Source organism: Chelonoidis abingdonii, chromosome 1 (assembly GCF_003597395.2).
Source record: "Chelonoidis abingdonii isolate Lonesome George chromosome 1, CheloAbing_2.0, whole genome shotgun sequence".
Classification (NCBI taxonomy): Eukaryota; Metazoa; Chordata; order Testudines; family Testudinidae; genus Chelonoidis; species Chelonoidis abingdonii.
Window position 1 is genome coordinate 228,989,236 of NC_133769.1, and position 16,670 is coordinate 229,005,905.

The 16,670-nt window shown below is 44.3% G+C and overlaps 1 protein-coding gene across 2 annotated transcripts in view; it reads left to right on the forward strand.

Moving 5' to 3' along the window:
* MAP3K15 (mitogen-activated protein kinase kinase kinase 15) overlaps positions 1-16,670 on the forward strand; it is a 194,637-nt gene that overhangs the window by 155,304 nt on the left and 22,663 nt on the right. For both annotated transcript variants that reach the window (XM_032777972.2, XM_032777971.2), the window contains 5 exons: positions 5,430-5,587; positions 7,474-7,657; positions 10,545-10,719; positions 11,471-11,645; positions 14,554-14,739. In XM_032777972.2, the coding sequence (XP_032633863.1) occupies positions 5,430-5,587; positions 7,474-7,657; positions 10,545-10,719; positions 11,471-11,645; positions 14,554-14,739 (878 nt within the window). The remainder of the gene's footprint in view (positions 1-5,429; positions 5,588-7,473; positions 7,658-10,544; positions 10,720-11,470; positions 11,646-14,553; positions 14,740-16,670) is intronic.

Consider the following 16,670-nt stretch of genomic DNA (forward strand, 5'->3'; position numbering starts at 1 on the left):
CATTGAAAAAAGGCCGAAACCGATTTTTTCCCCACTTTTCTTCACTGGGGGGGAAGGGGGTAAATTGACGAGATATATCCTGAACCACCCGGGACAATGTTTTTGGACCTTCAGGATTGAGAGCCAGCCAAGAATGCAATACTTTTGGGAGACGCGGGGACTGGGTGATAGCTGGAGTCTCAGTCTTCCCCTCCCTCCTCCATGGGCGTCCATCTTGATTCTTTGGCTTTCCCTACGCTTGTACCCGCAGCACTCGTGCTGAAGCCCTGCTGTGGACTCTGTATCATAGCCTGGAGATTTTTTCAAATGCTTTGTCATTTCATCTTCTGGAACAGAGCTGTGATAGAACAGATTTGTCTCCCCATACAGCGATCAGATCCAGTATCTCCCGTACTGTCCATGCTGGAGCTCTTTTTGGATTTGGGACTGCATTGCCACCCATGCTGATCAGAGCTCTATGCTGGGCAAACAGGAAATGAAATTCAAAAGTTCGTGGGGCTTTTTCTGGCCAGTGCATCCGAGTTCAGATCGCTTTACAGAGGGGTCACAATAGTGCACTGTGGGATACCACCCAGAGGCCAATACCGTCAAATTGCGGCCACACTAACCCTAATCCAGCAGGGCAATACCGATTTCAGCGCTACTCCCCTCTTTGGGGAGGAGTACAGAAATCAATTTTAAGAGCCCTTTATATCGATATAAAGGACTTTGTTGTGTGGATGGGTACAGGGTAAATTCAGTTTAAACGCGTAGTGTAGACAAGGCCACAGTGTAGGGCAGGGAGCTGTGCAGCCTTAATGTCCCTGGTCAGGAGAGGTGACGGCTGGGAACAGGAAGGTTGAAGTGGGTGTCTAGTACCACTCCATGGTCCACAATAGAGGTGCAGTTGTGCTGAAACTGTGACACACTTGACATGAATGTCAGTTTAATGAGCATATCTATGGAGTGACATTTACAGGTCAGCTGTCAAAACCTTTGCTTTGAAACTGTACTTTTCCTTCTCCTAGGTGAGCTGCCTTCTGAGGCTTGTCAGCCTTAGCAGACAGCTCACCTAGGAGAAAGAACGCTCCGGTTTCAAACCAAAGGCCCTGGCCCAGCAAGACTGATTTTAAGGCAGTCTTTATTCACCTAGATGTCGTCATCATGGGGCCTAAGTGGCATTTTATGGAGGTAACTGATACTGTGCCACTAGCTACCCCATCACATCCTGCTGAGAGATGTCACCAGTTGGGCTGTGACTCCTTACTGATTATTTGCAGCTGCCCTGCATATCTGCAGGATGTTGCCCTATCTGCCATCTGCAGGTGCATGTGATGGGAGCTGGCCATTCCTACGCATGTTTTATCAGATTCCTAAAAAGAAATCTCCTTGTTGGCTACATTATTTTTTAATGGCAACTTTTCCATATGCTTTTTATGGAAAAGAGTCCAAGGAAGCAGTTCACTTGCAGAAATATTTTGAAATCTGTGTTGTATTGCAAACTGTGTATAAATTATAAGCTGTCATTTTAAATCGTAAAGGCTTTCCTGATTCTGCTAGCAGGCTAGGATTGTGCAATCTGAGTCTTTCAGCAGTCAATATACAAAAAGCCAGCCTAGAGCCCAGTGAATTGTGCCCTTTTGGCTTTGGAAGCAGCCTGCTTTCTCTCTTTTTGGTTTTAGTATGTTAAGGTTCTGGATTTTTAAGTAAGAGTGTTACTTGCAACCTTCCAGAGAAAGTATGTTATGTTTTTCTCTCACTTCTCTGTTCGTAATCTGTGAACCTAACAAAATCCTTCAAGCACCCAAGTGCATGTGTAGAGTTGTTCTACTGCAAATGGAGAGTTATTTATGTGCTGACTGAAAATCCATTAAACTTTAAAGAGCAACTTCACAGTATAAAAGAAGGTACAAAGTGCATTTGACTTGATGTCCTAGTAAAAGATCACAGTAACAATTCCAGACTAACTTGCTGTATGTTTTACTGCTTTCTTCGATGTTTGTTTCAACAATATTACAATCTTTAACCTCGGTCTTGCAATCAGATATGCACAAACAGATTGATGGCCATGGGACTCTGTAAAGGCATGCAGATCTGTCCATGCAGATCAGATTGCAAGATCTGGGCCTTCTTTTGTTAATAGTAGAGTTGTAAACACTTGTGTTTTAGCACTGCAATTCAGTATTCCAAGAATAACCATTTTTGTTGTGTTATTCTTGAATTGATTGCTTGCCGATTTTGTTGTAACACAGTCAGCTATGAAATGCAAAACCTTAGTGCTATCTAAAACCAAAAATCCATATACAAACTACATTTTATATTAAAATATTTTAGCTTTTGCAATCAGCATATAATTGAATTTCATTTAAAAATGTTGTGACTTTCAAAAATGTTGATTTACATTTCCCAAGGTTTTAGTTTTTTGTCCTTTTCTTATTATGTTGTTACTTTATTTGTGACTGCCCCCACCACTAGCACAACTCTGATGTGTGGTGTTTAGGCATTTGTTTCTAGTGGTATTATGAGACTATTAATTTTTAAATTATTTATGGTTTTTCCACCTGTAAACAAACTGATGTTTTGGTTAAGTATAACTTCCTGGAATATATAATTGTTACAAAAATCTCTGAGATGGGCAGCTATTTGAGTATGGTAAGTAAGCTGCTAATGCCTGTTTTGTTTTGTTTTTTAATTATTGGTATTATATAATTTTGTAAACCTATTTCTTAACTAAGTAATCCAAATTAATTTATTAACATTCCAGGCAGAGCCTTTTCACTGTTGTCACTAGCATCTCTTTTAGCCCAGAGGAAATTGTATAATACGTGTGTTCCTCTTTCATTAGAGTTTATGGATCTCTTCATAATGTTTTGTACATGTAATATTTACAAGTCTGTTAAACCTGTTTCTTACTCAATAACTTTTGATGATTTAAAGTTACTAAGACCCCTCACTGAGTTCTGCTTCCTCAATTTATTTCTGCTTGAGCAGCCAAGTACACTTACGAAGTTAGTTATGAAGTTAAGAAAGTTTAACTGTCAGACTTATTTTTCCTTGAAGCAATGATAATGTGCCTATACTGTATTACAGACCTGGGAACTGAAAAGGACACTCTTCCATAGTGGCAGAGAAAACATGCCCAACCCTAAAAAAAAATCTTTATTTGCAGTAATTTATATCTGATAACAGAAACATTCTTTAAAGTGTATGAAACTGTCTTATCATCATCAGTAATTGTGGATTGTCAAACACACTTTGCAGCCCAGCCCAGGCCCCCCACGTGGATGGAACTCAGTCCATTATGATTGGATCCAACTGTTGAATCCCATGTGCTTCCTAAGTGCCCCCAATCTTGATAGTAACTGGTCATTGTTCCTAATTCTGGATCTCTCACATGCACTCTCAGGTGCAGAACCTATGTCTGACCCTCCTTGGGCAGCAGGACCTTTCAGTTGGCTGCCTAGACCCTAGAACCAGCTTCACAGCCCTCCCAAGCACCCAGTTGCTTAGACATGTTTCGCCTGGCTGTCCGAGCTCTGATTTCCTTATTAATCCCCTTAGTGACAATGTGGCAGAAAAGCAATGAATACGGGCTTAGCAAAGGAATTTCTTAACCACAGTTACATTTACTCTTAACAAAGCACAATAGAGTTACAGATCCATGGAAAACAACAAATCCCGAAACATAACTCCCTGGTCTGATCTCGCCCCATCTGAAAGCTCTAGTTCTGGTCAGCATCCTTTGGCAAGGCAAGCCTCCTTCTCCCCCCCAGCTTTCTCCCTCTCTCCAGCACAGGCTTCTGGCATCTGGTGTTGGATAGCCCCCTTCTTCAGAGAAGCAGCCTCCATAAATAAAGTCTCCTGTTTAGTCAGGTGGTCAGACTGAGAAATTGCATGCTCTCCTAGATAGATTTCTGTGTATGAAGTCCATTCAAAGTCACAGGTCCTGCTAGTAGAAACCCCATTGCTCCAGCATGGAAGAGTCATTCAGTGTTAATGGCCCTTGATGGCTCTCTCATTATTAGCCTCTTCAAGGTGCAGGGCCGGCTCCAGGTTTTCTGCCACCCCAAGTGCCAAAAAAAAAAAAAATAGGCCACGGCAGCGCAGTCGTAGTTCGGCGGCAGGTCCTTCACTCTCTCTCTTCCTGTTCGGCGGCAGCTCAAAGAGGAAGAGAGGGATTCGCTGCCAAACTTCTGCTGAAGACCCGGACATGCCACCCCTTAGTATTGGCCGCCCCAAGCACTTGCTTCTTTGGCTGGTGCCTGGAGCCAGCCCTGGCAAGGGGTCCCACCTTCTAACATGAGCACACAGTATCTGCAAGACATTTCGTTTATCAAGATTTCATCACCATCTAGATGTCTGAACCTGCCATAGAAATTACAATACAGACCAAAGTTCACAGTGAAGGTTACAATCACTGGTATTCTCAAAACAAATGGGAATCCCAAAAAATGTGGAGTTCACAATTTGACCCAAATATTCACCTTGTTTGTTTCACATTTCTGCCACTTGCCTCCATGAGGTTGTTTCTTTTGCTTTCTCTTAGTCCGACCCTGATATTTCGTTTGTAATGTAGGACACTTTTCCTCTTTCTGCAAGCCTTATTTCTTTCCCATATCTCATCTCTCTAGCCCTACCTCTTTCCATCTCGCCCCCTCTTCAAAATCTCTCATTCAGCTCCTGATCCTCTCCTACCAGGCCTGACCTTCTCTGCATGGACTAGCTCACTTCGCTCTTGCTGATGTTCACCTGCTCTGTGTTCCTACCAGAGGTGGTGAATACAGCAAAAACAGTATTCCCTTAAAGAAAACCCATCAACTAGTTGGCTGCTCTCTGCAGCCCATTTTATTCACATATCTTTCCAATTCATTGTGTGCAGAAATGGAGGTAGGCTTAGCTTAAATAAGGCAAGGGAGAACTTTCAGATTGTACGGTAAATATATTTTCTCCCATTTGAAGTCCTTCATGTGAGGGGAAGAACTAAGAGTTCGTGTAGAAAAGACATGGGAAAATACAATCTTATGACTCAGTGTTGGTGGTGGAGTTTGACTCTGGGCTTGGCTACACTTGAAACTCCAAAGCACTGCCGCAGCGGTTCGAAGTGCGAGCGCTGGGAGAGAGCTCTCCCAGTGCTGCAGGTACTCAACCTCTCCATGGGGATTAGCTTGCAGCGCTGGGACCCGGGCTCCCAGTGCTGGGACACTGTTTACACTGGCGCTTTGCAGCGCTGTAACTTGCTGTGCTCAGGGGTGTGTTTTTTCACACCCCTGAGTGAGACAGTTGCAGCATTGTAAAGCGCCAGTGTAGCCAAGGCCTTAGAGGGCTCATCTTTCAGTCATACAAGCCGCATTTGAAGTGACAACCTGCAAGAAGTTTAGTGATATGGTGTATCTATTTGATAAGAAAAACAAATATATGACTTGTGTTCTTCCTTTTTTGTCTTGATTCAGGAACTTTGCAGTATATGGCTCCAGAGATTATAGATAAGGGGCCTCGAGGATATGGTGCACCAGCTGATATCTGGTCACTGGGTTGTACTATCATTGAAATGGCAACAGGAAAGCCTCCGTTTCATGAGCTGGGGGAGCCACAAGCAGCAATGTTTAAAGTAAGAATTGTTTTAATTGCTGGACTGTTTGTGAAACTTGAAGTAGTACCTGTTAATTAAATTTTCATATAGTTACTATTTACAAGTTAAATATTCTGGGCAATTTAATCTACACTGACATTGTAATCACCTGTTGTTATAGGAGTGACTCTGCACAGGGTCAAGGTCCAAACTGTGATTTCTTTATGGATGTGAATGATCCCATTTGCTTCAAGATACATCACTGAGGGAAGTGCTGTGTGCATGGTGCTTTACAAATCAAATAGAAATGGTCCCTCAGACAGGTTAACTGAAGTGCAGAGAGACCAGATGGCCTGTTGTCACATAGTGAGTAGCAGCTTAGAACAGCTATATGCCTATGGATTTGCTGCTTGGAATCTTACACTGCACAGGAAATATGACGTCTGGCTTTTAAAGGCATTGTTTTGGATGCGCATGGAGACGTAGCTTGGAAGTGGTTCATGCACTGGCATTTTATACCCTGCACTACAATTCAAATATAGGATCTACCATTCAGCATTTTGGCTTCAGCCTGCATTGTGAGTAGACCATACTGGATCTCACAAAGCTAAATTCCTATTGTAAATGTATAATAGTGCCACAATGCGTTAATACAGTTATCTAATGTGATTATTCTGACAACTCTTTATTTTAGCAAGCTGCTGCTACTTGTTTAACCACTTAGTTACTGGCTGCCTTGTGGCCAGCATTATTTCCAGGCTCCTGCTACTTGTTCTCCAGAGTCTATTTTACATAAATATTTCAAGGATGAAAAGAATAATTTTGCCAGATTTGTAAGGCATGTGCATAATGAGTGGCACAATTCTGTCTTAAAGAGTACGCCTACACTGCAAAGAAACCCCCCTGCAGCAATGAATCTCGGAACTTGGGTCAGCTACTCTGGTCTCATGCTGTGGGCCTAAAAATAGCAGTGTGGACATTCAAACTCGGGCTTCAGACCTGTCAAGGGGGTTAAGGCTCAAGCTCAGGGTTTTGCCCTCACTTGAACGTCCGCACTGCTGTTTTTAGCCCTGCTCGAGACTCGCTGCTGTGGGTTGCTTGGTTTGTGTGCATTGTAGACATACCCCAAAATAGTTCTGTAAAATCAGTCCTGGGGATTAAAAATGGGTAGCTCATGTTGATGCACCAGAAGGCAATATCAAGTTACTATCCAGTGACGTTTTAAAATAAATAAATTTCTGTCCAATCACATTATCCAAGTGTGGGATTACGTTAACCCTTTGAACATTGTGTAATTTCCAGTTGGCTGCCGTTGAAGGGCTAAGAAAGACACGAGTCTCAGCATTGGGTATAATAAGTGTGTCTGGCAGTCAGGGACTGGGTGTTCACGCTTGTGCTAAGAGTGAGCACTGGGCAAAGCAGGACAGGTCTGGGCACCAGACAAAGGGAATGGGCTACGAAGGGACTCAGCATTAGGGCTGGAAGTTGGTTTTGGTATTTGGGGAGAAATGTGCTGAGTGGGCTCAGCAACTGGGAGGGAGGCGCTGGCTGGCATATGAATAGAAGGGCTTGGTGGCTAGTAGGGAGAATAGCGTCTGGAGCACTTGTGGTAGGTATGGTCAGACCCAGGGGTTGCACGAGGCTTAGAGAGTTGGATATGTCCATTTCTTGACATAACGAGTTAGGATACATATCTGCAGGGTTAAACATTTGCAGTAGAAATACAGCCAGATCCCATATTGGCGTAAGTGGAGCCTCATTGATGTTCCACTGGCTTCAATGGACTTCTGCATTGCAGCTGTCAAACCCTTCACTTGCTGTCAATGGAGCTATGCCAGTTTACACCAAGCGAGGAGCTAGCTAGTGGCCCTTTTGCAGCTATTTGTTTGAGGCCAAATAATTTTCTGTCCATATTTTACTTACAGGTTGGGATGTTTAAAATTCATCCTGAAATCCCAGAATCACTATCTGCTGAAGCAAAAGCCTTTATTTTGCTCTGCTTTGAACCTGATCCGAATAAGCGTGTCACAGCATCTGATTTACTCAAAGACCTCTTCTTAAAACAGGTGAACAAGGGCAAGAAAAACAGAATTGCATTCAAGCCTTTAGGTAAGGAATTATCAGCCAACTACAAGTCAACATCATTAAGTGTTACATAAAAAGATTTGAATCATTAGCCAATTCCTCTCTGTTTATTCAGGATGTTGAACATAACCAAGAAATCAACTAGAGTTAAACCATAGAAAGTACCTTGTAGTTTATATCTTGTTTTGGCTTGTTAAAACCTCCCCACTGGCCAAATGTATAAACCATTTATAATAAAATAAAAGTTCATTTGGCCAAGATTTTCACAAGTTAGTTAAATTTTTAGGTGCCCACCAAGAGTCGCCTCAAAGAGGTATGATTTTCAGAAGATTGGTGTGCCGCACTTTCTGAAAATCAGGTCCCTTTTAAGGTGTGTCACGTTGGGAACCCAAATTTTAAGATACGCAAAAGCATTAATCAGTTTTGAAAATCTTGGCCAAGCATCTTGATGTTTTGTGTTCAATTTATACATATTGGACAGGATTTTCAAACATTGGTGCTGTCACTGTGCCTCAGTGGTTCACAGAATACCAGATTCAGGAAAAACTGCTGAGAAGTAGGGGCAGACTCACTCCACACTGGTGGTTATTCTATCATTAGGTATACCAAACCAATAACAAAAGTAAATTTTTTGTTATCCCGTGTGGTGGTACAGAAGTCAAAAATGGAGTCTCCATAGGCATTCCAGCTCTTATTTCACCACCCAGACACTAGACTTAATGATGAGTTGTTATTGAAAGCCAATTTCATGAAACAAAGGGGTCTTTGGACCTCAAGAGATCAGCCACACAGCCAGGTCAATATATAGCTTTATATATTTACTTAATAATCATGCCTCTGCCAATCCTTTAGTAACTAAAATCGAAAAGTCTGTTAATAAGAAAAGAAGAGGCGACTTAAAATGGTTAATATATATAGTCATTGCAAAGTTCTTATACCAGGTTTGTAGCAGTGATGTTATAGACTGCTAGCTTATAAAGTTTCTCTGGTAACTTACAAAAGATTGGAAGGTCTTCAGTCCATACTCAATATGCTCCTTTTAGTTGTAAATCCATAGTCCGAAGAATTAGAGCAGGAAAAAGGCAACATGGAAATATTTCAGGGATCTTTTATATCCTCTGCCATCTGCTTAGAATTTTACTATTCCAAACAAATCTCACAGCACAGGTTGTGGAAAATTACTGGCACAAGATGGAGTCCAGGGTCACATGAGTATGTCACATGTCCTTACATGGCTTTATGACTCCAAGGGGTAGCCATTGGCCCCTTGGAGATGGCGATGTCAGCAGGATGAGTCATCTAGGCAGAATGAGTTTCTTCTATGGCCCATTGTGAGAGTGAAGTGTCCTTAATGGGCAGCCAAGCTTGAAAAGTCCCTTCACAATGTGTTGGCTAGACTGATGTAAACTACCTTGTGGGTGTTACCCCAGAAACAAACACAGTGGTGATACCAGTACATAACCAATATTCATGACTTCAGATACAAAAATGATGCATGTTTTAGAGTAGTAGCCATGTTAGTCTGTATCAACAAAAAAAATAAGGAGTCCTTGTGGCATCTTAGAGACTAAAAAATTTTATTTAAATAAATTTAAATTAAATTTAAATATGCTTAAAAATCTGTTAGTCTCTAAGGTGCCACAAGTACTCCTAAAAATGATACATGCATATAAACAGGATAATCATCTTTAGCAAATCATAACTTTTTCATTGACACCTTACATGATATATTTTGTACAACTTTTGTTGCAAGTGTCTAACAGTGGCAATATTCATGATAAACATGGTCATATTCCAATCATACAGCATCACAAGTGCCTAATGTGGAGTATCAATATTTTGGCACCTAGTGGCCTAATTTTTCAGTTACTGATGTTTCTACTGAAAATCTGGCCACTTTGTTAGCAGGATAAGTAGTAAGCCTGAACTTTGACCTACTGAAGAGCCCCATTCATATCTGAGAAAACTACCCATACAAATATCACAGAATGCAAACTGGAAAAGTTCTTTTCTTCCTCAGCTCACCTGTTTTCATCCTCCTACCAACCCCACCCCGGGAAAGGTCTGCAGGTGCCTTCTTCCCACATTAGGAACTGCTCCAGGCCAAGCAACCTTGCTTCCTTTCTTTTCGCTGCAAGTGGTGGTTCTTTGGCTGACCAATATTGGGTGGCCCCAGCTCTCCCTCATACGATCACAAGCAACTTCCTGATGTGGCAAGTGAAGGTGGACCTACCCAGTAAACACGGGACTGTGAAGAGCCACAAGTTGACATGTTTTTATTTTGGTGGCAATTTAAACTCCTGTTTGAAGAGTAACTGTGTCCTAATGACTATGCCAGAATTTTACACCCAACCCTCCCTTCCAAAATATCAACAGTTTGCAATGGTGGATACAAACACTCAGAAATTTGCCTCTCAGCTGAAATATGTACCCCCAGCCTGCAGCACCCCTCCTGCATCGTACTCTAGTAAATAGGCCTGTAGGGAAGTAGTGGGCATCCAACTACTCATTTATTTTGTTCTCACTTCTGGATGAAATGGGAGGGATTGTAGGAAGCTTCTTGGCTTGTCCTGAAGGAAATAACCATGGCAGGGGATGCAAGAGAGGCAGATAGCTAGGAGGCCAATGAGAGATCAAATCTTGGTACCATAGTCATGTCCTTGGAGGGGTAATTGGATGCACATGGTGTTAATATGTCATAGGAGGAAAATATTAATTAGCTAAAAATGCCAATTCTTTGTATTCACAATGACCAAACCTGCAGAATTACCTCTAAGTACCTTGCCAAATGAGGGCTTTATAGCGTTCAGTGTGTTGGAGTTTTGTGGTTTTAAAAGCACAACGCTCACAGTTGTGTGATGTGCTCTATTTAATGATGGATGTGGTTTGCTTGTTTGCTGTCCCTTGCTAGATTATAATCGTAGTACGTCCCTCCCACTGCCAGTCCATGGGGAACAGGCTGGCAGTAGCAGCAGTGAACATGGCTCTGTCTCACCAGATTCAGATGTACAGCATGATATGTTCTTTGAAAAGACAAAGCGATCTGTTTCAGAGAACCCAGTGAAGCATCCCATTTCCCACTTAAGGTAAAGCTGTCTAATTGCTTCTGGCATGGCCTCCACAAAGCTTATGCAGGTTACAGTCGCATCACATTTTATCCAAGGCAATTTGTGCATGTAATGAATAGATAACCAGATGTGTTCAATAATTAAATCTGTTGCTTAATCAAATGTTGATTGATTCAAATATTGATTATATTTAACTGATTCATGGAGATTTCCCCCAAATGTCTTCAAGTATTTTGCTGGTTTATACCAGCAGATAAAGCCTGGGGCATAAGGGGGCTCCATAGCCCATTGGAGTCAGTGGCAGTCTTTCTGTTGATTTCAGCAGGATTTGGTTCAGGTCCTTGAACAGTAATTGCAAGAAGCCTGGGAAGAGAATAGTTTCCTGATCAGAGGAGAACATGAAACATGACACCTTTAGATACATTTGTTGCAACGTGTGCTCAGAATGAAATTCATTGTTATGCTCATTCTGCTTTATTTTCACTTCTTGTTATTGATTGACTCGGTGCACAAACAGGGCCAGACTAAGCTGAAGTAAACTGGTGTAGTTCCATTGACTTCAGGGGAGCTAGATGAATTATACCAGCTGAGGATCTGAACCGTCTTTAACAATGATTCTGAAATGGAAATTGCAGTGGCAATGAAATAAGATGAGATTAGTACTAATTATTATTTATACATGTAAATATCCCTACCCACTCCTGACTGTGATTTTGTTATTTCTAGTGCTTAGTTATGTCTTGTACATCTTCTCTTGTCTCTGATCCAGTGTTCCTGATGAGAATTCTGCCTTAGAGGATCGGAGTGCTTCTCCTTCCCTTGAGGATAGAGATTCTGGTCTCTTTCTGCTAATGAAGGACAGTGAACGCCGGGCAATTCTCTATAAAATTCTTAAAGAAGAACAAAATAAAGTTGCTTCAAACTTACAGGAGTGTCTCTCCCAGGTAATATTTTAATGCTTCTTTTCGTGTTTAAAAAGGAAAATTAAAAATCCAGTAGTATATAGCATTCCTGTTTCTATGACAGATGAGAAAGGGTACTTGTAGATTTTACCGTTCACAGCAACTCAGTCACATCTGATATTTTTTTTTAACTTTTTGTTCCTTTATTGTCTTCCTACTGGAAGAAGTTTCTGTAATGGAATGCTAAGCTGTATTACAGCACGTGTCACATACCTTACTTCAGTATGTAACAGCTATAGGTCACAGTGCATTTAAGGATCTTCTAGAGTGCACCTCTTGTACTCTCTCTGTAGTGGAAACTTGGTAGCCAGTCCATATCTGGTGCAGGACCCTGACTTGCTAGTAGCAGTCTGAAACCTATTATGTACAAGGAGTACATGACATGGTGCCAGAAGTGATTTCCATGACTATTACTTTGTCCATTTAAACATAAGAGGAACTTAGGCAGGCAGAATTTAAGTATCCAAACTGGAAACTGGCCAGGAAATTGGGGATTATGACCTTACTTGTATGAGAAGCGCAAAGGACAGTATACCTTGTACTGGTGTGTTGGTTCAGTGTTCAACCAAAGGGAAGAGCACCACCTTCTGAATCATCAACATATAAACCCCAGCTAACCAAGTGTATAGGGAAGTACTTGAACAACCAAAAGTAAAAATGTCTTTCTCTCAGGGTCAAAACCTTCCTGAATAGCCAGGCTGTGTGAGCTGGTGATCTCTGCAGGTGTAGGAGGAAAAGAGTCCATTCCTTGAGCCACACTGAGTATATCTACACTGGAAATACAAAGGGGCTTGGGGAAAGGGGCTTGGTCTGAGGGAGATCCCAGAGCTCGGGCTGCAGCCTGAGACCAAACATCTACACTGCAATTAAACAGCCCTTTAGCCCAAACTTGAGTCAGCTGGCAAGGGCCAGCCGCAGGTTTTTAATTGCAGTGTAGACATACCCATTGTGAATGGGAAGTCACTGTGTTGTGCCCCTGCTCAATGAAGAACAATAGCTGTACAAGTAGTTCCACCTTCACCTCCCCCTCCCCACATTCCCTCCCCACATTCCTGGCTTGCAGACAGGCCGCTCTAGCAATTTCGCCGCCCCAAGTACGGCGGCACGCCGCGAGGGGCGCTCTGCCGCTTGCTGGTCCCGTGGCTCCGGTGGACCTCCCGCAGGGATGCCTGCGAATGCTCCACCGATGCTGCGGGACCAGCGGACCCTCCACAGGCACACCTGTGGGAGGTCCACCGGAGCAGTCTGCTGCCCTCCCGGCAACTGGCAGAGCGCCCTCCGTGGCATGCCGCCCCAAGCACGCGCTTGGCGTGCTGTGGCCTGGAGTCAGCCCTGCTTGCAGAGCAGAAAGCCTAGAGCCAGCCCTAAAGTGTGCTGAGTCAAGGAGGGTTCCAAGAGAACTGCAACAGTCCGGTTGTGTTTGAGGACTTCCACACCTACAGAGATAGGGGCCGGAATTTCTTTTTAGTGGGGAAATTCTCCAGTAATATGAGAGCTTGTGTGGTTGCAGAAGTCTAAATTAATTAGAGCTGGATAAGAAACCAAACCAATTCTGATTTTAAAAAAATTAGACATTTTTGGGGCTTTTTTTGGTTGTTTTCAAGTTAATTTTTTTGCTGAAAATGCTCCAAATATGTTGAAGAGCTCCTAACATAATCAGCAGGTGGATTCTTTACATACTTATTGTATTATGTATCAGTGCAATTAATCTGCAAGCAAGAGAACAGAAGTAAAATTGTCATCATCAAATAGATATGAAAATGTATGTTTGTTTGTCTCTTGTGCGTTTTTGACGTCTCTAAACCTCTCCCGCCCAGAAATGATGGTGAATTAATTGGTTTAAAGTTCTCCTTTCTAATGGATCCTGAAAGCGTATGGCATGTTTGAAAACTACCATCTTCATTTCACTGGTCAATGCAGCTCTTCTTATTCATCTACATTTTCTCTGATACAAAACAATCTAAATTCTATTAGAGAAGCACAGAGTGAGTCCAGGTAAAATGCTGAGTGGTGTCATGCCAGTGCATTGCATCCTTTCTAGAAAGGGTGCAGTGCACAGGCCTCTTCTATAGCACTAAACATAGCTGAGATGAGAACAGTGACTTGGTCAGACACGTTGAGCCAAGTTCAGCCCTAATGTAAGCAGGTGGAACTCTATTGCACTGTGGCTGAATTTAGCTCATTATCTGTATCCTGCCTTAACAGCCAACTTAATCATGCAGTACAATATTGACCGGTGCAGTTACAGTGAATTGGTAGAATTACGTGAGAAGCCTATTGGAATGGAAACAAGGCAAAAATATATTTTAGGGCTTAAAATAATCAGTGCTAGTGACTGCTTTTGACACAGTGATTTTCATGCTATGAGTTACGCCAAATTCTTTCTGTATTTAACAAACTTGCTAGGTCTTTAATTTGTCACAGGAAGTCACTAACTGTAAATTCTACACTAGTTACACATCTAGTAACATATTAAACTGAGAGAACCCATATTGTGACTGGACTTTCATGTGTTTGCCATCCTCTCTATTTACATACAGAGAAGCAAATATAAAGGGCACTGACTAAACACTTAAGTATCCACACGCTTCATTTCAAGGACAGTCATTGCAACCCTTGGTTTTGTTTTCACAAAGTAAATATTAAGTTACAGTAAATATAATTCTTAAGGTTTGACAAGGGCAGAGAATAAATACAAGTTTAGTAGGACTTGCAGATGGGTGATAAAATTTCCGTCACTTTTGTGTGGTTGTGTGAGAAACAGCTGCAGCAAATATAAAGTGTAACCCTGTAATGTTAGCATTGCTAAATCATTAGGTTCTTAAGTACAGGGGATTTATTGTTTCCTTGTGTGAGTCTTGATGTTGTGCACTGAATACCTTTTCTCCAGAATTCTGAAGAACTGCAACTTTCAGTCACCCACATCAAGCAGATAATTGGGATTTTAAGGGACTTCATACGCTCTCCCGAACACAGAGTGATGGCATCCACTATATCCAAGCTGAAAGTGGATTTGGACTTTGACAGCACTTCCATCAATCAGATTCACCTGGTGCTGTTTGGATTTCAAGATGCAGTAAGTCCTCCATTTGTCTAGAAGCAGAAGGGAGTGGCATTCCACTCTGATAAACCAAATCCCTGTACTCCTTTTCCTATTCCCAAGGCCTTCCTGGCTGAACCCTGCTACTTCCCTCTGCTTTCCTTGCTCCTCATCCCTGCTTATTCCCCTCCACATAGCCATTCACTCCTGTAGCTCCTCTTGGCCCTTCTGCGTGATGTGTCAGGAACTGGTGGGATATATTGGGTAAGTGAGAGAGGTGACTGGGATGTGATGAGCTGGGAGGAGAGAAGGGATGTGTGCTTGATGCCAGGGCCGGCTTTAGGCCAATTCCGGGGAATCGGGCCCCGCGCCTTAGGCACCTTTTTAATTTTTTTTTTTACACTTACCCCGGTCCCCGGCTGCGGTGTGCTCCGGGGGTCTTCCTTTGAGCGAAGCGCCCGAGGGAGAGTGGAGCAGCCTCGCTCTCCCAGCTAGAGCTCCAGCCTGGGCGGCGGGGCTTGCCACGCTCCAGCCGGGAGAGCGGGGCGGCGGGGCTTGCCGCACTCGGCCGGGGCTCCAGCCAGGAGAGCGGGGCGGCGGGACTTTGCTGCTCTCCGGCCAGGGCTCCAGGCGGGAGAGCGGGGTCGTGGGGCTTTGCCGCTCTCCGGCCAGGGCTCCAGCCGGGAGAGCAGGGTCGCAGGGCTTTGCCACTCTTCTGGCCGGGAGAGCGGGGCAGCGGGGCTTGCTGCGCTCTGGCCGGGGCTCCAGCCAGGAGAACGGGGCGGCGGGGCTTTGCCACGCTCCGGCCGGGGCTCCAGCCGGGAGAACGGGGCGGTGGGGCTTTGCCGCTCTTCTGGCCGGGAGAGCGGGATCGCGGGACTCTCCCATCTAGCGTTCTGGCCAGAGCATGGCAAGCCCCGCGACCCCGGCTGGAGCTCTGGGCCCTTTAAATAGCCCCCAGAGCCCTGGGGCAGTGAGGGACTCCAGGGCCTATTTAAAGGGCCTGGGGCTCCAGCTGCCTCTGCCACTCCGGTTCTTTAAATAGTCCCCGGAGCCCCACCTCCCCTATACATTCCCCAGCGCTCCCGCGGCTATTTAAAAGGGCCGGGGCGGGGTAGAAGGGGGTTTGGGGGCTACTTAAACTACTAGGGTTCCAGCTGCCTCTGCTGCACCCCCTGCCCTGCCCACACCAGTCCGCCCCCACTGCCTGCAGCCAGCTCTGCACCCCGTGCCCACAGCCAGCCCCTGCCGAAACCTCCTTTCCTGTCTCTAGCCAACTCCTGCCACGCAGCCCTGCAGCCCTGCCCAAAGCCAGCCAGCCCCCCCACACACTGCTGCCCACACCAGCCCTGCACACCCTGCCCACCCTGCACCCCCTGCCCTCTCTCCAGTCAACCCCTACTGCACCCTACTGCCTGAAGCCAGCCAGTCCCCTACTCCTCTCTCCAGCCCTACAAACCCCTGCTGCACCCCCCTGTGGCTCTGCCAGCCCCGCACCCCTTGCCCTGCCTGCAGCCAGACCCTACCTCCAGTCAGCCCCTGCCCTGTCTCCAGCCAGCCCCATGTCCACTGCTGCCTTGCAGTTCCCAGGGCAGTAACCTTGCACACCTGCTTCAATGAGGGGGGCAGGGAGCAGCTGGGACCAACACATGTGCACACCCCCAGAGAGTGGCAGGGACCCACACATGTGAAACGGCGGTCATTAATAGCCAATCAACAGCATATATGATGCAATGTATAAAATATCTAATTTTATTATTCATATAGTTATGCAAAGTAAATAATACATGAAAGAAATGAAAGGCTTTTTTTCCACTTTTTTTTTTAAGTCATCCCTGCCAGGGCCCCGCCGAAAATGTTCGAATTGGGCCCCGCACTTCCTAAAGCCGGCCCTGCTCGATGCTGTTGAGGGTCAGGGAAAAGGTCTGTTTGGAGAAGACTTGGTTAGCAGGGAACATAGCTGTATG